General features: G+C 31.6%; 2 protein-coding genes across 5 annotated transcripts in view; both read right to left on the bottom strand.

Annotated features, from left to right (window-relative positions):
* Window positions 1–195: 195 nt before the first annotated feature.
* ema (C-type lectin domain containing ema) lies at window positions 196–17031 on the bottom strand. Of its 2 annotated transcripts, none has more exons than XM_089698364.1 (16): window positions 16568–17031; window positions 16216–16355; window positions 14981–15129; window positions 14350–14492; window positions 13664–13750; window positions 12488–13572; window positions 12080–12280; window positions 11560–11746; window positions 11118–11244; window positions 10670–10808; window positions 9974–10134; window positions 9520–9678; window positions 4803–4944; window positions 4231–4336; window positions 3301–3415; window positions 196–2629 (listed from the first exon to the last, which is right to left on the bottom strand). In XM_089698364.1, the coding sequence occupies exons 1-16, from the start codon at window positions 16768–16770 to the stop codon at window positions 2516–2518; spliced, it is 3258 nt and encodes a 1085-aa protein (XP_089554490.1). In that variant the 5' UTR covers window positions 16771–17031; the 3' UTR covers window positions 196–2515. The 2 variants fall into 2 exon arrangements, with proteins under 2 accessions (XP_089554490.1, XP_089554491.1); XM_089698365.1 differs by having other exon boundaries at window positions 12488–13557.
* A 1820-nt stretch (window positions 17032–18851) lies between these two features.
* Window positions 18852–22033, bottom strand: part of LOC149486699 (uncharacterized) — a 60124-nt gene continuing 56942 nt past the window's right edge. For all 3 annotated transcript variants that reach the window (XM_089698415.1, XM_089698416.1, XM_089698417.1), the window contains one exon: window positions 18852–21385. In XM_089698415.1, coding sequence (XP_089554541.1) covers window positions 20496–21377 — 882 coding nt within the window. In that variant the 5' untranslated portion in view covers window positions 21378–21385 and the 3' untranslated portion in view covers window positions 18852–20495. The remainder of the gene's footprint in view (window positions 21386–22033) is intronic.

The following is a 22033-nucleotide window of genomic DNA, read 5'->3' as shown; positions in this document are numbered from 1 at the left end:
GAAGTTATAAGTTTTAAAAATAATTTCTCTTAGGAAAAAATTCCTTTCCCCTACTAGATGCTTGGATGAACTTTTTGCTCTTAACTTCTTACACATTTTTACCGAAAAAATGCGTGTAACATAAAACATTCATAGTACGTGTGGTCTGAAAAAATTGATTGTGTTGGGTGAAAATATTTATAATAAAACAACAAATTATCATAACATGTCATATATTTTCCAACTAATACCAAGTACATATCTATTACATATTTACATTATTGCAAAACTTAAATAAAAATCACAACATGACAATACCATACGAAATACATCCAAAACCGTTACATTTTGACACATCAAGTTAAATTATTCATATAAAAATACACCAATGATGAAAAGTTTACATACAACTATGAATATAATCTAATAACTATATTAATGGACCAAGAAATTTCTTAACTACGGATAAGTATATGAAATTTTTTCTAATACTAATGATTCTTTCTAATAGATCGTGACAAGGTACGTTTGTAGACATTTTATATTTTAATATCATGCACTTTATTGAGAATACAATAAATGAATAGTTTTTTAAAAGTATACATGAGTGCGAAATTTCACAATATTTCCAATGAGATCAATGTGTATTCTTTACAAAATAATATTAAAATATAAAACAAAAACTAAAAACAACCTTTGTATTGTAATGGGACAATTGGTGCTAATATAAAAAAATACACAATTGCTGTTGTAGTTAAATAAATCACGAATAAAATAGAACATTTGATGACGATATTATTAACATTTGTTGGTTATTTAATGAAATACAGTTTCCTATTACAATAAAACCTATCTAGGTAATCTGATTTTTAACTAAATCTTTTTGATGAGCCATAATACTTGATGAACAGAATACAGTACTTAATGAAATTGTTGCTCCACATTTTAAATTTACGTAACTATCTACGGATTCTCAAACAAAAAAAATCTCAAAGAAAATTAAGTATGTTCTCGGTAAAAAATAAAAAGAACATAAAAAAGATAAGAGAGAAAGGGAGAGGCTTATACTTATTGAAATATTAAAGAAAAAAAGAATACACGAATAAAATTTAGACCAAAAAAAGGTAACTAAACACGAAGCCCAAAAACTTACAATAAACTTCAAATCACAAAGCTAAAAAATAAATATATACATTTCCCATTGACATCAAATACTGATACAAATAGTTAGTTGAAAAAGCAAATCATTATTTTATAAATACCCATTTATTAAACTAAAATAATTATAAATGGAAATAATCCTAATTTTGTAGCACCACAACCTAAAGGCCAGCTCAGCCGCCAAACTTATAAAATAACATAATTTGGAAGCAATTATATTGTTTATATTTTAACTTATATCACATTACTATACGATTTTAATTTTTTCCATGAATTGATAATTATCCTTTCCACAAGAGTATTGAATATTTTCTTGAATATAAAGGAGACGGTTTTCCTTAGACGTTTTACTCCAAATTACAGAAAATAATCTTGTCTAAAACCCGTCTTCACAAATACATCTTTAAGGATGAAATTATAGATATAGGCAATTAAAATAATTGTCTTCAACAATTATAGCAGAAATTAAAAAAAAAAACATTTGATTAAGTATACTTCTGGCAACATTTTGTTATTAACATTAGCTTTTCTTGATATGGATACATTCAAACTATAGAGACAGAGAGAGTATACCTTTTTCTAACAAAATAAATTTCTATAGCTGCAGATATGATATTATGAGTTCGATAAAACAAACTATGAAATAATATTGTAACTTATGAAAATAATTACTAGTAAAATGAGTGGGATAGCACGAGTATAAACGCTCAAGTACGAGCGAAATGGCATATCAATGAACGATTTTTATATATTTTTAATTTACTACTTAATTTGAATGGAGGAAGACACTGAGGTGAACGTGTTATAGTGAAGAAAGTTTGTGAAAATAATATTATAAATGTTAACTGTACTATAAATTACAATTACATCATTTATTAATTAGTTAAAATGTGTATTAAAATATACATAAGTCTATACCATACGAAACGGTTATTAGGCTGTAACTGTTTTTACTATATTTTAGTCATTCAGACCAGGCTTCATTCGTTTTAAAAACAAGCGAGTAATTTTGTCTATGACGTCACAATACAATGGAACCGCTTTTTACTTTTGGAATTTTTTCACTATTAGTTACTTATTTAAATCTTATAATATGCTCTATTATTCATATGTTAATGATAATTTTTAGGTAATATTTTTCCGAATATGTTTCACATAACAGCCAGTAAAATTATTATACTATTTAACATTAAATTTATTTACGTAATTAATCTATATTAACGCCACGCATTTTATTTCCGACCGAACTTGAATTTCCACTAAAACTTAATGTATTTTAACATTTTTGTCTTTCCCACAAACATTGAAAAGGGCGACCTTTTCCAAATTTTCTTAGTTTTTCCATATTCATTTAATTTCTAGTGTGTAGCTAATATCAAATGGTCTCTATAATGCCTTTTCTTTTGGGTCTCGGCTCACCCGAAATGAAGGAAGTTTCTTCTGATGAGGTTCGCGATACTCGAGGGGCTTGCGATGTGCTAGGGATATTCTGAAATATTTAAACATGTTATATAATATACTACACTATAATATACTTTTAATAGTATTGTATCAAAATAATTTAAGGAAATTATTTAATATTACAACATTTGAAGTTTGAATCGAAATAAATAGTAACTAAGTAGTCCGAACAAGTTAAAAATATTAAAATAAAACGAACACCAAAACGCGAAAAATGTGTTGCTATATTCGATTTCTAACTGCTTATTTTTAGTAGGTTCGTTTAATCTTTTTATTAAAAAAAAAAAAATATATTAAAAAACATATTCATATCACTACCTATACATAATACCTAAACGAAGATTACTGCAGATTATCGCCTTCATTTTGGTATGAAACATACAAGTTTATCCTATAAAACCTTCTTTAAAGATATATCTAACGTAATACTGTTCAAAATCTATTAATTGCATACTATCAAATAATGCCTATAAAGGTTACATAATCTATACTAATATTATAAAGATGAGATGAGAGTTCGTTTGTTTGAACGCACTAATCTCGGGAACTACTGTTCCGATTTGAAAAATTCTTTCGGTGTTAGATAGCCCATTTATTGAGGAAGGCTATAGGCTATATATCATCACGCTAAGACCAACAGAAGTGCACTGCGGGTAAAACCGCAGGACACAGCTAGTAAATAATAATATGAACCCCAACCTGTGGTACAACAACAGCCGCCCGCTGTATATTCTCTAGCGGTATTTCTTCATCCCTTGCTCTTGGCGAACCCTCTCTTGACCCGCCCCGCCCACTGCTACCACGTGACACACTACTATAATGTTTAAAACATCCTTTTAATTTACAATCAATCATATTATTTTAAGAAAAAAGAGCGTGTGTGCCGAGCACACGTGTCAGAAGTGAAACTTCTTTGGCAAGATTCAAAGATACCAACATCATCGCCTTACTCCATGACATGACGGTATTGCCACGACGCAACTTTGAAATTTTATTCACAAGGCGCTTATAGAAATTTCACTTCAAAATACGGCACATTAACACACACAATTAATAGGACGTCAAAGAGATGGCATGATTCAAATATCCCGAGCGAAAGAGACAACTGAAGAAAAATGTCGCTAATTTGCCACATTTTGACGAGCTACTCCCGGAGCTAAGCTATTTACATAAAATATAATTGTATTTAACACGGTTAACAGATTCACGACATACAGAATACAAATAGTAGCGAAACTCCCAACAAAACGTTCGAAACGACAATATATACCATACACAAAACCGAACAGACCATACACAAAAAGGACGACCACATAGGAGATACATCGATGCGTATGTTCAATCAATAAATAGCGTTTTCCAATAAAAAGATTTTATTTCCCAAACACTCAAATAATTATATACTAGCTGATTTCGTGACTTCAATAAATGATCACAATATAAATGCGAAATATTAAATGAGCATGACATCAAGCAAAAGCATAATTATACAAACTTTGCCAACCATTTTAACCGCGTAAGAGTTTGTACAACCCTGAAATACATAGGTTTACGTCATTTTTAACTTTCCAGCTTGTTTTTTTTTTTTAGTTCTAGTATATTTAACTATTTCTTAAATATTAGACAAACCTCTCTCTGCTAGTGGTGGTCCGTTCCCGATAGACCACGATACCGTCCTTTAGAACATGTCCGCTTGGACGACGCAACCTTCTCTCTGCATCGTCACCTTCTATACCTGGAAAATATACTAGTAATTGTATTGTATGTACTCATACAGCTCCCACAAATAAATTTCACACGGAGTGAGTTGAGTCAAGAAATGTCAGATTTTTGTGTGACAAGTAAATACTAATAAAATAAAGTGCATTTGTTTCTGAAATATCTATTTGTGAAACAGACATATTGTCTTATCATACTATAATATATTCTGCTACAAACAAAAAAGTTTATTATGGGTTTGATGAGTTGATTATTACTCGTTAAACCTAACCCTTCAGAATAGATTTAGCTGTAGACATAATATGGTAACTTACATAGATTTCATTTTATCCAAATTCAAATTCAGAATTTGAATTTCAATTTGAATTTGAATTTCATTTTATCCAACATTTTGGGAGCAAAGCTACGAATTTTATACATATAAGTTTATAATATGTTAATTGCCTTATTTTTTTCCTAATATTATTATAATTTCAGTTTACCCGAATGTCTCCGAACAGTGGTCAAAGAGGGTCTAGCGAATAACGGCCGATGTCGCGGCGCCATAGTGGGAGCTGATATTCCAGACACTTCTAGAAGCCGACCGATCTGTTGCATCTTCTTTTGGCGGGATTTTGTACGGCCCTGGGAATAAATTTAAATGTTATGTTGTTTTTGTCATTTTATTTAAAGAGTTCCTTGTATCCTACCTCTGTGTAACTAATTCCTAAAAATTTTGAATAATCGCAACATAAAAGGTAAACAAATACTGTATAGTAGTATGCTTACTTAACATTTCAACAATCAACGCGAGACACCAACGTCAGTCGCACGCGCAAGCTCCTGCGGTGCGTACGTGATTATTGTTGTTCCAAAAACAAATAAAAACATGGTGCAGTGTAAATACTGTAAGTTGTCAATAGCGCGAGTGAAGGGGGAGTCAGTCAAATGTAACGGGTCTTGTGAAGGCATATTTCACAAGAAATGTGCGGGAAAAATCATTGCATTCAATATAACAGAGAAGTGTGACGAATGTCAATTGGCGGGGCCGGCAGAATCCGCCATTACGGTTGAATCCGCCATTACGGTTGACCCATCAAAAGTTTCGGCAGAGAAGATATTAGAGGAAGTAAACGAGAAATTAGCTATTGTGTTTAACATGAAGCAAACGCTGGAATCCATGTCTAACGACATAAGTTTTTATGCTGAGAAGTATCAAGAATTAATCGAAGAAAAAGAAAAAACTGACAAAAAAATCAAGGCGTTAGAATATAAAAATTTACACCTGGATAACAGTAATAAGGCATTAGAGGAGAGAGTAGCCTACCTAGAAGTTCGTGAGAAGGAGAAAAATGTCGAGATAATAGGAATAGACGAAAACTTAACCAAAAATTTAGAAAGTACAATTAAAAGTCTTGCAAATAAATTGGGAGTAGAAACAAATACGATCAGTGAAATAAAGTGGGCAGGCGAAAAGAAAAAAACCAATGCGGGATCTAACCAGCAGGGCGATATAAAACCGCGCCCCGTCATTGTTACTATGCGAACACGAACAGCTCGTGACCAATGGCTGGCAACAAGAAAAACACATCAATTAACAAATGACGACCTTTTTCAAAACGGCAACATGAAGCGGATATTTATCAATGAAAATTTAACTAAGTACACGCGTAACTTACTCTGGACTGCAAAAAATGAGTTGAAGCAAATCTATAAATATATTTGGGTACAAGAAGGAAAGGTACTTATAAGAAAGGATGATCCAAAAAATCCCAAAATTAGAGCTATTCGTACATTAAGTGATATAGACTTATTTGCAAGTGAATAAATCATCATGACACAATCACACATCAAAATATAACAAAACAATCAGTTAATTACTATATTACAAAATTCAATAACTCCATACCAGATATACAAAATAATATAAGATTTAAAAAGTATACAACTTTAAACAGCTGGGAAGCAGATATTATTAGCAGACAAAATACAAATATAAATATTATTCATTTAAACATAAGATCTTTAAGAAAAAACTTCAATCAATTTGAAACATTGATAAGTAACTGCAGAAATAAGATTGATATCATTGTACTTACAGAAATAAACATAAAAAAAAATGAATTGGATTTATACTGCCTACAAGGATTTGACACTAGTATACACACAAGGGAAAATAAGAGAGGGGGAGGAATATTGATATATATAAAAAATACATTAAAATTCAACTCAAATCTGCTAAATTGTAACTACTCAGAGGCCATTCATTGTGAAATACTTCAAGACGGTGAGCTGCCCTTGCATATACTGTGTGTTTATAGACCACCAAAGACAAACAAACTGGGATTTCTGAAGGAAATACAATATACTTTATCCAGATTGCCTAAAAATGGCGAGTTGGTAATGATTGGAGACACAAATATTGACCTAATGGCGGGAACAAACAGTGTAGTGAATATGTATAACAACAACATGTGCGAAGTCGGCATGCAATGTGCAATCAGTGACGTAACACGCGAGGAGATATATTGTGGCTCAGTGACGAGCTCGTGCATCGATCATGTGTGGGTACGAACCAAAAGAAAGGCTTCTTCATATGTTTTAAATAGTAAAATATCAGATCATTATCTTATAGGCTTGTGTATAGATAGTGAAAAGAAAATAGATATGTGTAACAAAGGAAACAGTGTAAGTGTAATATGTGATAAAAAAGTGCTAGAATTTCTTGAAAATGCTGAGTGGACTGATCTATTGAACTGTAAGTGTCCGTTAATCTTATATGATAAATTGTATACTATATTTAATATGGCCTATGACCAAGCACATATGTTCATAAATCTCAATAAAAAGAGAAAATGTAAGCCTTGGATAACAAAAAAATTAAAAAATATGATTAATACTAGGGATAAATTGTTTAAATACTCAAAAAGTAGACCAATGGATTTGAATTTACGTTTACAATATAATAAGTATAGGAATAGAGTGAATAAGCATATTAATAAGGCAAAAAATAGTTACAGAAAAGAGGAAATTTTAAAGTGTAAAAAGGATCTCAAAAAAATTTGGTTTAAAATAAACTCATGGACAGGTCAAAATAAAAAAAGTATAGATGAAATTATTATAAAATATTTAGGTAAATCGGATACTACAGTAAACATTTGTGATAAATTTTCTCACACATTTACAAAAGAGATCTCAAATATTAAACACAACTGTGATTATAAATTCCTTGATCGATATACTTACATTAAAGATAGTTTAGTGTCACTAAGGTTTCAAAAAGCATCATCCAAGGATGTTGAAAAAATAATTAATAATTTAAGTTCTAATAAATCGCCTGGTATAGATAAAATAAGGGTAAAAGAGATAAAAATGTTAAAAAGTACACTGAGTCCAATTTTGGCATTGTTTATAAATTTATGTGTAGACAAAGGGCTGTATCCTGACATGTTAAAATCCGCTATAATCAGACCTATTTTCAAACAGGGAGCACATACAGATTACACAAATTATAGACCCATAGCAATATTGTCGGTTATAAATAAAATTGTAGAAAAATATATTGTCGGACAGATTAGTAGTTTTTTAGAAAAAAATAATGTATTAACCGATAACCAATATGGATTTCGGCGGGGCCGAAGCACGGAGACGCTCCTGGCACGATTCACGGATGAAGTTAATGAGGCCCTAGACCAACGGAAGCAGGTGGTGATCGTTTTCATAGACTTCAAAAAAGCTTTTGACACTTTGGAGCACCACCAGCTGCTTCAGGCAATGGAAGAGTGTGGGGTCGCAGGGAGTGTTAGTAAATGGCTCCAGGCGTACCTTGGGAATAGAACACTTGTAACAATGGTTAGCGGGGAGGCCAGTAAGCCGGCAAAGGTTGAGTGTGGCGTGCCAACCGGCTCCGTCTTCGGACCCGTTGGATACATAATGCATGTGAACAGTATGTGCAGTGTAGTACGTGATTGCAGTATATATATGTATGCGGATGATACTTGTCTACTCTATGCGCATAAAGATATGCACATATTAGAAGCTAAAATACAAAATGACTTTACAAATATAATAAAATGGGCGCACGATAATGGAATCATAATCAATATGAATAAAACAAAATGTATACATATTCGCTCACCTTATAGTAAGACTATGAATTCGCCAAAAATATTAGGTCATAATTATGAATGTCTACATATTGCAAAGAAATGTAATTGTAAAAATATTGAATTAGTGGAAGAATACAAATACTTGGGGTTAGTTATTGATAAATACTTTTCATGGAAATCTCATATTCTTAATCTTTCGGATAGGCTGAGGGCAGTTCTTGTTAAATTTCATCATCTTAGTTTTATTTTAGATAAGGCCACTATGTATATTGTGTACTATGCATTGACTGACTCACTGCTTTCTTATGGATTGGCTAGCTATGGGCGCACTTTTAAGACTTACCTTGATAAAATAAAAGCGCTTCAATTAAAATTTATTAAAATATTAGCACATGAAAAAGTAAAAATCCGCTGTAAAAAAAATAATGATTATAACTATTTGTTTGTAGAGTGCAAGATGCTGCCTGTTCATGAGAAGGTAAATATGTTAATAGCAATGGAACAATTTCATAATGATGAATTTAAAATCTGTATTAATAAAACAATGTCTTATAACTTAAGAACTAAAAATGTATTAGAAGTGCCACACTATTGTAACTACTATGGGCAGAGACATAGGAAGTACTTAGTGCCAAAATTGTTTAATAGAATCCCAATGAAAATTAAGGAAAGTGATAGGAAGGATGGAATTATTAGGAAGGAATTAAGAAGATATTTTTTAAATGCATTTGAGAGTGAGTTGATGTGTTGATGATCTGTGGCCGTTGAAATGTAACATTGTTAGCTGTTAGAATATCAAAGTGTTAAATTAAATTGTAGTGTTTTATAAGTAAAATGGAAGTACATATTTTGTAAAATGGAGCTACATCTGCCAACAAACTGTTTTACAGTTTGGCAGAGTATTGTGATAATATGTATATGTGTCTTTGGTTCTGAAATAAATAAATAAATAAATAAATAAATAAATAATTTGTGCTGATGTATTGAATGCCATATAAGGGTAAGGTGGAAATGGTACATTAGACCTTAAAAATTGCGTATTTTTACCAATTTTTTTGCCCATTAGAAAAAACTTTCCAAGCCAATCAAGTCACACTCATTTTAATCCTACCTTAGTAAGCCTCTGTTTAGCCGCCATACTCCGTATATGATCATCGAACTTAAACTTGGCCCGTAATAACACAGTACGAGGAGATACTCCAGTCGCTCCTACACGTGGTTTATGGATGGTTAGGTGTAGACATCTTGGGTCGTCTTTGTCGCCTGTTATCTGAATGAGTAAAATAATTATGTATGGAATTCTTCAGTTTTAGACTTAAATACATACAACAAACTAGACTGGAGACGTATGAAAAAATATTTCTTTGTTGATTTAATTATTATTACAGTGCAATTCAAAAATTGGATTATTGACAGAAGTTTCCAGGTTTTTTCCATTTGTTCTGTTAGACAGTTTCTGTTTCTTATTTTGTAACAACTAACTACCATACCATTACTAATTTTCGAGAAAAGACATGCATATATAATATAAGCTTCTAAAACTTGCTTTTCTAATTACAACTAACCTCTAAATCCTGCAAACTGCCCACTAATTTGGCAACTCCCCAGCCTAACTTCTGTTTATCTGGCTCCACTAGTATTATCTGAATATTGTCCACGGCAAGGAATCGATGGTGCCATGTGCCATCTTTTTGTATTATGTCACATGATATTAGGTCGGAGTCATCTGAAAGAGCATTATAATAAAATATTATACGAGAATTCCATGCTTTTAGGCAAAATAAATAAATAAAAATGAAAAAAATAAACATTTTGGCTCAAATTAATTGAATTTATATTTTGTGATAAATTCTCTAAGATGTTAATAAAATGTTACTTAAATAAAAGGACATTATTAAGAAATATGTTATTTTTAATTTATCATCGGAATTCATCATAATATGATACAAAATGAATATTTTAAGTAGCTTGTACAACATACAAATAAAGTCCAGTTTATCGACCTTTATATACAATTCAAGGTCTTGTTCTATTTATAATTACATATTAATGAACTTAATTTCAGTATTTATATCACAATTCGTTCACATACGCAACCTGACCTGAAAGCCTATGAACCATTATTGTTTTGTAAATTTAAATATTGTATAAATTTTTATTAAGTAAGGATCATTGCTTCAAAAATAACACAAATGATCCAATACGTTATTTGTGTATCAATGTGAATAAATATCTTTAAACCTTATAATATGAGAACTCACTGAGATCTAAAGTTTTTCCAACTTGTACGAACGGCGCATGATTAGCCAAAGGTAATTGTGTTTCTTGTTTTCCGGACAGCTTTAGATACAAATCTCGGATAAGGAAGAACGTCCGGATAGCACGACGAGCTCGTTCCATCTAATAAAAACAAATTTCTTATGAATAATAGCTAATTAGTTAAATTGAGAAAAAGCAGAATAATTAATTACTTTTAGGGCTGATTTTTCAATCCTTGGTTAAATCTTATCCGTCCAATAAAGTATTACACAACAATATACAGTCACCTAAAAACTGTCTAAAAGTGGGCAAGTAACACATTTTTAAAATGGTTGTTTAATACGATATTCGATGAATAAGTTTTAACTAAGGATTGAAAAATCGGCCCTTAAAAGTAAAATAATAGCTGTAATTATTAAGGTTTTCCAATTACGAGGGAATTTGATTTACCTCGCCACTCGGTAGTCTTTTTTCGAAGGCAATTCCTGACATAGGCGTTTTAGTCGGAGGGAGCAATATAGCCGCATCCATACACAGCCATTCCACGTTTAACGGACGTTTACTCATTTCACAGTACCTTTAAAATTTTTCAGAATTAAGGAAATATTGCTTAAAATAATATCCTGTAAATAAACCGTTAGACGAGATTCTAACGCGTTTCTGTTAACTTTGCCAAGTAGGTTTTAGAAATGATTACTTCACAAATTTAAAGGGAAAGGAAAGGCCTTTCTTAAATTTAAAAGGAAATCCAAGAAATATTAAAAAAAAACTGTTATACAAAATCACAATTTTTTATCATTAATTGATATATTTAAATTTTTATCGAACTACATTTTATAATTAGTGCATTAACCATATAATTATATTAAAAATCAGATAATTAAAAACTTACTCATCCTCAAACATATCCAAGAATATATCGTCACACTTATAAAAGTTCCTCGCTAACGCCGCGGCTCTTGCTCTAAGATTGTCCGCGGCCGCTAGATGCCGTGCGCTCGCTATACCCCCCGACCCCTCCATGGATATCTTGAGTAAACGGACCGTTAACTCGCATGTTACGAGACGAACTTTTGATGCTGGGGAGAAATTAATTTATTGAAGTGTCAAAAAAAACGATTTTGAAAAATATGAATATGGGGCTTTATTTCTAAAGTGGCTATATACCCGACCCCTTTCATGGCTATCTTTAACAAGCAAGTAAGGGAATAGACTTCGATCATTAAAAAAAAACTAGATACCTGTATAAAAACGACCGATAGAATCGATATTGGTATTACTTCAACGCGTGTAATACATGCGACAACCAATTAATTTTTACTACCAAATTCACAAAACGATTCAAAGATATACATATTAAGTATAGTTATGGGAAAATAAACGGTGACATAAATTTCCAAATGTAATCTTACCAGGTTTGCAGCTAAGATGCGCTATAGACATCAATTTGGATATTAACAAAGCATTGAATCTGTCTTTAGATTTTATCGGCTGAGGCGTGCCTTCTTGTGTACTACTACTTTCTTCTTGACTACTTTCATTGGCCACTATAACTTTACCACTATCGTCTAGTTCAGATCGTAGTAATGTGTCCAAGAGCTCACTGCTCACTCCTGAAAATTAATTTATTTGAAAATAACCTGAATAGATAAAAGGAGCAAGGAACAAAAAAGCACTTATAGTTATATGGTTCTTACCGACTGGTTTACCAAAGATGCGTGAAAATTTTAAGAAAATTAGTTATTATTTAAAACACCTTAAGTAATACTTGGCACAATTTGCAAAAATATCAGTTTTGTTTTTTTTCAGTAGAGCCTTACCTTTATTGTTAATCAGAGCATATAATAGACACAATGCAAATAATGCCTTGTAATCGTCCTCACTGCAATCTAAAGAGTCTAAAACTGTCTTCAAAAATGGCTTTTTCTCTACATCTCTACTCTCCTTTTCAATTACACCTTCTAATGTCATGGCTTTTTCTGTTGATGTACTTGGCATTGAACCCAGTAATTTTTGTTTTTCCTCGTCCGTTATATTATTAAATTCAGATACAGTTTTAGAAGAGTTCGAATCTATACCAGAATCTGGTAAAGGCGAATCGGGCATATTTTCCTTAACAGTAGGCGATTTTAGGGATTGTATTTGTGTGACCAGATCCTCTGTAGAATCATGAGCAATGCTTGAAGTTTCGCTTATGTGCGATGTGGACGGAAGAGAGGTGGACACTAACTCAGGATCAAGGTCACAGCTGGAATGATCTGTATCGTAACCGAATGCTTTAGCGCCACTATATTCTGGCGTTGTATAATCCCTATCATGACACGTAGTACATTCCAAAGCCTTTTCTAAACTCAACTGGGGCTTCGAGAACTCCAATTTGACATTGGACTTTGCACTACTGATATACAAGTCTAATATTTTCATCGCCCCGTCTTCGAATATAGATAAATCAGATTGTATAATAATCCAGGCCAGAGCGTGGACAATAGGGCCGTGCGTTATAATTAGGAACACTTGCGATAAAAGAAATAGGGAAACGACGCAAGATACCGATGGCTTGGAATCTTCTTCGGAGTCCATTTTTTGTATGGGATATTTTATTCTAGGAGGCACATCTGTGCTCCTACCGGATAGAATGGCTTCAAGATTGCGCGTAATTACTTCAATACTTTGTATGTGGTCTCTGTTATATGGTGATGATGTGGTCGGACGTTTGATAGAGGCGGAAGTTAAAGAATAAATATATAGCGGTATGAGGAGTTTGTGTAACAGATGCTCAGTGAGGACATCATTTAAATCTGGGATATTGAGACATAGAATATCGTTAATGTAATGCAGATGGTCCAAATGTTCTGCAACTAAGTCGTCAAGTTTCTGTTGTGATTGATGGCTGAAAAGAAGTAATCTTCTCTTAATTTTATAGGCACTATGAATTACATCTTGGCCATAAATTATAGATGTTACTCATTAATTAACTCCATAGTAGTGAAACTTACTCAGCATCATTCCTGACACAAGCATCTAATTCCAATATGTGTTTACCAATAAACCACACTAGATTACTGAAGTATGGCGCTGCAGTTCTAAAATAATAACCAAAATAATTATTACTTAATCATCAATTAAATTGAGATCATACAATTACTTGCAAGTTGCAATTAAAACAGAAGTAATTAAAAGGCAAGGATTCCTTCGATCTTTGTCTGAAGTTAAATTTTGCGCGTGTTGAAGTAGTGTTTAAAATAAATTAAAAACTATAATTTTTTTTTTATAACTGAAAATGTCAACAAAATAAAAATAATAGCATGTTTGATAATGTTCAACATTTAACCTTAGTTCATGTTTAAATGATGTTATTATTCATATTGTAATCAAGAAGTCATAATACACGACTATTTTTTATCACTTAGAGAATTAAAATAATCTTAATTTCTGTATGTGATAACTTTTTAAATTCCGCTTATTAGACTATCAAAAAATCTTGTTACAACACATTATAGAAAAAAAAAATTTTTTTTACTTTAGATAGGGAAGCGCTTGACCACAAAATCGCCTGATGTGAAGCTAACACAACAAATAATCTCAACAAAAAAAAATTGCAGTAAGTATGTAGGTTTGAAACATAAATTAAGGTTCTAGGCAATATATATATATAAAATAAACATAACAATAGAAGTCTTACCTATCTCTAATAAAACGAAGCATACTCGCGTCTTGTACTCTATACACATTTAATGTTAGAGTCCGCACAGCTATACGAACCATAGATTCTGGGTGATTGAAGAATTTGATTGCTTCTGTGTACAGTGGAAAATCTTTTGTATGCTGAAATAAGAAATACACAACATTCATAGTATTTTTTTTCTTAATTGCATGTTGTTGTGCAACTTACGGCACATGGACATATGTTTAAAAATATGTAATTAATAATTTTCAATGAACTGATTGAAATAAACATTAGCAAGCATTTTCTGAGATAAGCCTGTTTTTAACATTCAGACTTCAATTCTATTAAACATTTTTTCCAATTCTATTACTTAATAATGGCTCCAATTAATAGTTTATGTCATTTACTAATCTTAATATATATAAATCTTGAGTCACAATGTTTGTCCTCAATGGACTCTTAAATCACTTAACCGATTATAATAAAATTCGCACACCATGTGCAGTTCCAACTTGAGAGATAGGATAGTTTAAACATGTAGATACCACGGGCGAAATTGGGGCGGACCGCTAGTAGTTTATATAATATTTGTTGTATACAAATACAACAATACATTCAAATTTTATTAAATGTATTCATATCTTACCTCATTATAGAAAAAGTGAATGGTATGATTATTTAGTTTCAAGCTGAGAGTTTTCAAGAAAGATATATAGTATGCCATGACTTCCTCGTCAGAAACATCAAACTTATGTACAATAATGGAATTTACATGGTTGTTGCTTAATAAATAATCTGAAAGTAATTGCATTTATTTATTACAGAAGTCACTGATTCTGTATGTATGCAAGTTTAAATTTCTAGATCCTTGTGCTAAATATTTTACTAATTTAAGTGCCAACATCAAACATATTTTTAAGTTAGATCAATGTTATTTTATAAATAATAAGATACAAATTAAATTAAGGGTCAAGAATTACATAAGATTCATATTAACTTTTTCCTTAGACCTAAACAATGTGTGATCTGCCAACAAATGACCAGTTGATAAAATGACCTTATCAATATTGTATTTGAAACAAATACATTGAATAAGAAGATTATTCTATTACCTCTTGATAATCTCATGTAAGGTTAGAAAATCTGCATTTATTGCCCTTAATGACATGAAACCTTATACAGTCGCAACAAATCATATAATAGTTATTTATACTCTTCCACTATATAATATGTTTATGGGATTGGAGACCAAGTTCAACTATGACTCATCTAGGAATCTTCTTATCAAAGTAAATTGAATAATTGTGATTTTTTTTTCTATGTTATCATTAGCAAGTATCAATATTAATACAGGGCAAAATTTATATTTGTTGTTTATAGGCCTACAGTTTATCAGTGGATAATAGCCACAAATATATCCATTATCCATACCAACTACCAAAAAATTATATATCTTTGGCAGGCCCTACAACCGAAACCATTGATCGGATTTTTACTAATGAGGTATTGTTTTAATCATTACAATTATTATGGTAGTGACAAAAGCGAAGTCCCATGTCCTCTAGTGGGGTAAGGGACAGATGCATTATCATACAAGCATCCGTTTCACTGATCGATTTTCTTTATGGACAAAGAGGACCTTCTATTTCCTACCATACAGAGACATTTTTTTTCTTTTTCTCCACCGGGAATTGAACCCAGGACCCCCCCGGTGCTACGCTCATGCGTCAACCACTGTACTAAGGAGGTGGTCATGGTAGTGACATAGGCAACATAAATTATCAGGACTGTTTTGTTTTCATAATAATATTTAGTGTTGGGACATATTTTTCTTGGTGTCATAAGGAAATTTGAATAAATTTAAACAATGGTAACACTTACAAAGAGAGGTTTCATTTCTTATATTCTCAAATAGAATATTGAGAGTCTGCAATAACTGCACACAAACATATGAAGATCCACCACACTTTTGCCTCATTATTTTAAGGAAATATGACAACATGTTCTTTTCTAGGAAAAAACTGTAAAGAAAAATAAATGTGTATGATTTATGTTTTTTACCACAAACTTCAACTTGAATATACTTGTAAGTTCTACTTAATTACTTATGTGAAATGTATTACAAATCATACAGAGCAGAAATATAATTAACATACTTATACAACAAGATTATTTTCTTTACACATAAGAAATGGAATGAAAAACTACCAATTTTAAATAAAATTAAACTTACTCGAACACAGAACTATCATTTTGATCACCCCATATTAAAATTTCTGCAATGCACCTCAAGGACTCCACTAAAATACCACGATTGCTCTCAGATACAGTTGTATTCTTACATAAAATATTGTGAAGATATTTTAATCTCTCCAAGGAATGGGGATTTTTAGGACGACCCCATCCACCCCCAAACCAACTTCTACTTCGAAACATTATTCACAACACTTAAATTAAGAATCGCAATGAAACAGAGAAGTTTTAGTTCATTTCCTGAATAGCACTGCGTATTAGCACATTATTATAATAGCATAATGTCACTAAACAGATTCATGATGTTATATTTCACACAAAAGAATTCAATAAACACGCTACGCCACATGTGTTGTTTGATTTTTATTTTATTTTTAATGATTTTGTTATTTTTACATTTCCTGTTGTAAAGTTTAATGTAATCTTGACATTTTTGACAGTACCTACAGAATACAGATGATGCTGACAACTGACACTGACATTGTCAACAATGTCAACAGACTACACAACAAACTTTGGTTATTACAAGATTATAAATGAAAATCATCATAATATTGTAATAATTGAAATTAGTATGGTGTGTACACAGAACATTAAAAACACTGTTCTGTGGGTGTGTAGAAATAAGTTACAACTTACAATAATTTAAATATTTAAACTTTCAAACTTTAAAGTTAACGTAATACATGAAAATGCTTGTTGTGGCTTGTTAGTGGAAATATTCCCTCTAACTTTCTGATATAGTATCTGTGAGACTGGATACAAGCTGGAAATATGACTCTGATGTAGAGTATGCATGGTACTGCATGGTACATCATAATTATTAATTTTCATAATTATTTTAATCAATTCTATAAGTACTTACCTAGTTACATTGAAATACCAAAAAAGAAACATTGGTATTTTTGTGTCTGCTTGCTGTCCGGCTTTTATACAAAATCTACTGGACGGATTTTGATGAAACTTTTTGTTATCATATTAATACGGAATAGGGTATTTCCTCAGGTAATTCTAAATAAAATATTATAATCATAATATGAATTGTTTAATGTTAAAACTTTTAACTAGGTGGCGCGCTAATCGCTATTCTGAATTATACATACAATTTTTATTTTTGTGAATCCATAGCACGCATCCTTCCTTTAAAAAAAACATATTAATGGCTGGCCTATGTGTAGAGGTTACTTAAAGCATAATATTTGGATTTTATTAATTTTTACCTTACATACATTATATACTTAATTAACTTTTAACCCTTAATCGGCCATGACTTCAAACAAGTTAATTTTAATACATCAGTACGGGGTTATATCGAGATTAAACTAAAGACTTGAGTATTAAAAAAAAAATATTGGGTACCTAATAGTTTTTTTTGGCGGTGGGATATTATTTCCCATTAACCATTAAAAGGTAGGTTCTGTGGGAAATTATTTCCCTATATCCATGAACATACATGTGGGAAATATCTCCCACTTGACTAGCTTTTGCCCGCGGCTTTACTCGTCGATTTTAACACAGGGACAAAAAATAAAAATGCATCATTAAATTTATTATTTATTGAATATGTATGAATTTTTTAATTACTTTTTACTTTACTTAACTTTTTACTTTTTATAACTACTTTGTATCCTTACGGGATAAATATATTCCCACTTGAAGATTTCATGCACGGCTATAACAGGGTATTAATTTCCCACCATTTTTGAATGAGAAAAAATAACCCAAAGTAACAGCTTTCGTAGGTTATTTTACTAACATTGACAGTTGACGTTTAGAAAGATGTGTTGCTAGAAAAAAATTAAAAGAACTATCTATCATAAGGTGCGTTCCTTAAATTTTACCGTATCTTTAAAAATACAAAAAATAATAATTAATTTGTGGGCAATGCCGAGGTGGGAAAATAATATCCCCATGGCTTATTAAGGGTTAAAGAATAGAAAAAAATGGATTTTGAAACGGGATTTAAATCCGCGTCTTTCGCTTTGCCTGTATTTTTTCTATTCTTCACTAATTTCTCAAATAGAAAGCATTTGAATGCTATAAAAGTAATTAATAATAAATCCGAATAATTAATGCGATTTTTATCAACGTTAAAGTAGGTTTAATTATACAATTATGTGCATGTAGAATGTAGATTAATATAGGCTATCTATGTAGAGTCACTAGAGTGTAGATAATTTACTACAAAATTGGAATTAGTGAATTACTTACCACAACAACACTATTTTTATTAGATTGAGGAATGAGGAAAATAAGTGAAAGCATGTTTTCATATCGTTTTTATTAAGAAGATATCATTTTAATACAATTATTTAAGGTAAATACACAAAAATTGAATCGAAATACATTTTTTCAGTCAATATACTTAGGTACGCTATAATTAAAAATTTTGCCGAAATTTTGTCTACTTAAGTACAAAAGTTTGTGTCATTTTTATCTGATCGTACTTATTTTCGGATTTATTTTCATTTCATATTATGAATATTACAAACGAGAGCCTTAGTTAGTAGATGTTAATTGTTATCTATCACATAAATAGGTAAATAATGTGAACCTTAACGTAGGGTAGATACTTAGTCTTAAATTAAATAAATTATTAGCAAAATGCATTATTCTTAGTTGTATAATAAGGGACGGATTTAGCACGCATTTATTTTGAGCATAGTTTTGTACCTACGTCTTATATTATAAAAATAAATTAGATCGTTTATTATTACAAGAAGTAAATTTAGTAAAATAAATTATAAATACAGTAGAACCTCGATAAGTTAAAGTCCAAGGGAAACACAAAATATTTTAAGTTATAGAGGTTTTAAGTTATCAAGGGTCTATCCATTTTTCACTTCTTCTATAGCTTTTATTTTATCAGCGTAGGTGAGGGTTGTTAGTTTTCTTTTTGGACTAATTTTAAGCCAGTTTTATCACACAGTAAGTAAAGTGATGTTTCCAGGACAACGATCAAAAACTTATGATGCAAGTAAGTCATTGTCATAAAGCTAACCGCCGCAAAGCTTTGAAGAATTTCGATAAAGCAAACAATAGGTAATGTATTGTTTACGTTAACAATACATAGTAATCACGTGCAAGCAATAAATACCGAAACCTCTTGTTTTGACACTCTTTCAAAATGACTCATTGACAAAAAATTTTATGTAATAGAGGTTGTGGAAACATTTTTTTAAGTTATTGAGGGCCAATACAGAGATTATTTATTTAAGTTATAGAGGTTGCGTATTTTAAGTTAAAGAGGTTTTGGGCTCTGATGGGAAGGGAACACATTATTTTGTGAAGTTACAGAGGTTTTTATGTTATCGAGGTTTAAGTTATCGAGGTTCAACTGTACTATCTAATACTAAAAAAACTATGTATTCCTTACTCTAACTCAAAATTACGACAGTTACTAAATTAATAATCTCCTATAGGTAGTGTTGATTACATCGATATCGATAACCTATATAAAGAAGAAAAAACATCTAGAATTACTACATCTAAATACTTATTTAATAAATATGATGACAGAGAATGTGTTCTAAGAACTTTTATAATAAATTATACACATAATAAATGTTACTAGATGACTATAACAATTTATAGTACCTTCATATTGTAGTACTATACAAACAGGCGTATTTCTTCTCAACCTAGGTTACTTAAACATAATTAGCGTTATGCAAAAATTATGTTCAAATTTTCGTTCGAACCTATAGATAAATATCAATCATTTAGTCCAAATACAACTAAGCAATTGTCTTTTTAAATTCGTGAACAAGGAATGGCCCTTGTCCGTTTACAACCTTCTTACGACTATTTAATGTTATGTCGCTATTACACATTAATAACTCATCAGACTCCAAAGTAATGTGAGCTCGATACGAGCCATTTAATTTCATGTACCAATAAACAAAAGCTTAAGGATAGAAATTCTGAAGAGCATCCGAATAAATAGAGTTGTAAGTGTCTCGTAGCACGTAAACGCTGTCGCCAGGCTTCCCGTTAAATACGTACGGACCCTTTAAGTTTGTGATCTTAGAATTGTTTGGAGCTGGTTTTGGTTTCGGTTTTGAATACGATGGGGCATTGTAGCTGGGGCGAGATCCAGAAGGCATTAGTTGTTGAGGTCCGCCGAATCCATAGGGGTCCATAGGCATCTGTGGGAAAGCAGGAGCGCCACTCCATTGATATACTCCTGTGGGCTTTCCATTCGATACGAAGTCTAAAGGCAAATTAATGAAAGGATCAGACACTTGGGATGGAATATTCTGTGGCATCATCGGAGGCATCGGTGGGCCAATACTAGGAGGCTGCGATACATAACCTAATCCTGGTACAAACATGTAAGGAGTTGGGGGCAACCTGATATAGAAGATGGGAGAGTTGTCATATTGGAGAGAGTTGATGTTATCATTGGGAAAAGATTCTCCATTTCCGTTTTTCTTCTTATTCTGTTGTCGACGTCTTGAAGGAATGGTACGTGATAAATCATCATCGTCGAAATTGTCATCATTTACAGAAAAAGTGACGTCATCATCATCATCTTCGTTGTAATCTAAGCCCGATGACAAGTAAGAAGGAAAGTAGCCAAATAAGTTTAATGCCTTGTTGCGTCTGTTATTGGGTGTAGGTGCTTCAGTTGTTGTAGTTTCTTTAAATTTCTCTTGCAATTTACTGTGTCGGCTGGTACTTGTTTCTTCTGGAAGAGTTGCATCTCGTGATCGTCTTGACGGCGCACTTTGTGTGTGAAGTACTAAGCCCAGGAACACCAACTTGATTAGTAGCCTCGAACAGCCCATGGTTGTATCTGAAAAGACAAAAAGACAGCCTAATATTATATCTATTATTTAATAATTTAATGACTAGGTAATTTATTTTTAATCTATCTTTTGATGTGTCTCCAAGCACATGAAACTATTTACAAATTTTAGTGCGCTAATGGTTTATGGTATAACGAATGATAACAGCGGAATACCAGAAAATATTATGCATACAGTAATCTTTGACCATATGCAGTAGGAAGGAATATTTGATATACTGTTTCATAACTCCTTTTGTAAGCTAAACCGATTTGCCGGTAATTGCTGATAGTTCACCGACCACACAAATAACCATCTGCTAATGTCCAACGCAGAGTAAGATAAATTGTCAGACAGCCTGTGGGAGGAAAGGTATCAACACCATAAATCTCTAGGTGACCACTGTTAGGCAAAATGGAATGCTGAAACCAGTCTTGACTGTAATTGAAGTAATTATTTAAAGTCCTCAAATGGTTCTACAATTAGGCGTATCATGGGCGGAATTCTAAACTCCTAAGTCCTAAGGATGTCATTATTATTGTTCTGTCTGCGTTCGAAGCATTCAATACTTTAATAATATACGACGCAAAAAAGAAAGGCATGCAAAACTCTTTTTATAGATATGCTTTGATAGGACGTTATGAGATAGAGCATTA

The sequence above is a fragment of the Colias philodice genome, chromosome 8, assembly GCF_061535455.1.
Source record: "Colias philodice isolate Cphi_HAF_F1 chromosome 8, ilColPhil1 Martin Lab GWU primary, whole genome shotgun sequence".
Classification (NCBI taxonomy): Eukaryota; Metazoa; Arthropoda; class Insecta; order Lepidoptera; family Pieridae; genus Colias; species Colias philodice.
This window is presented reverse-complemented; position numbering and strand designations above follow the sequence as displayed.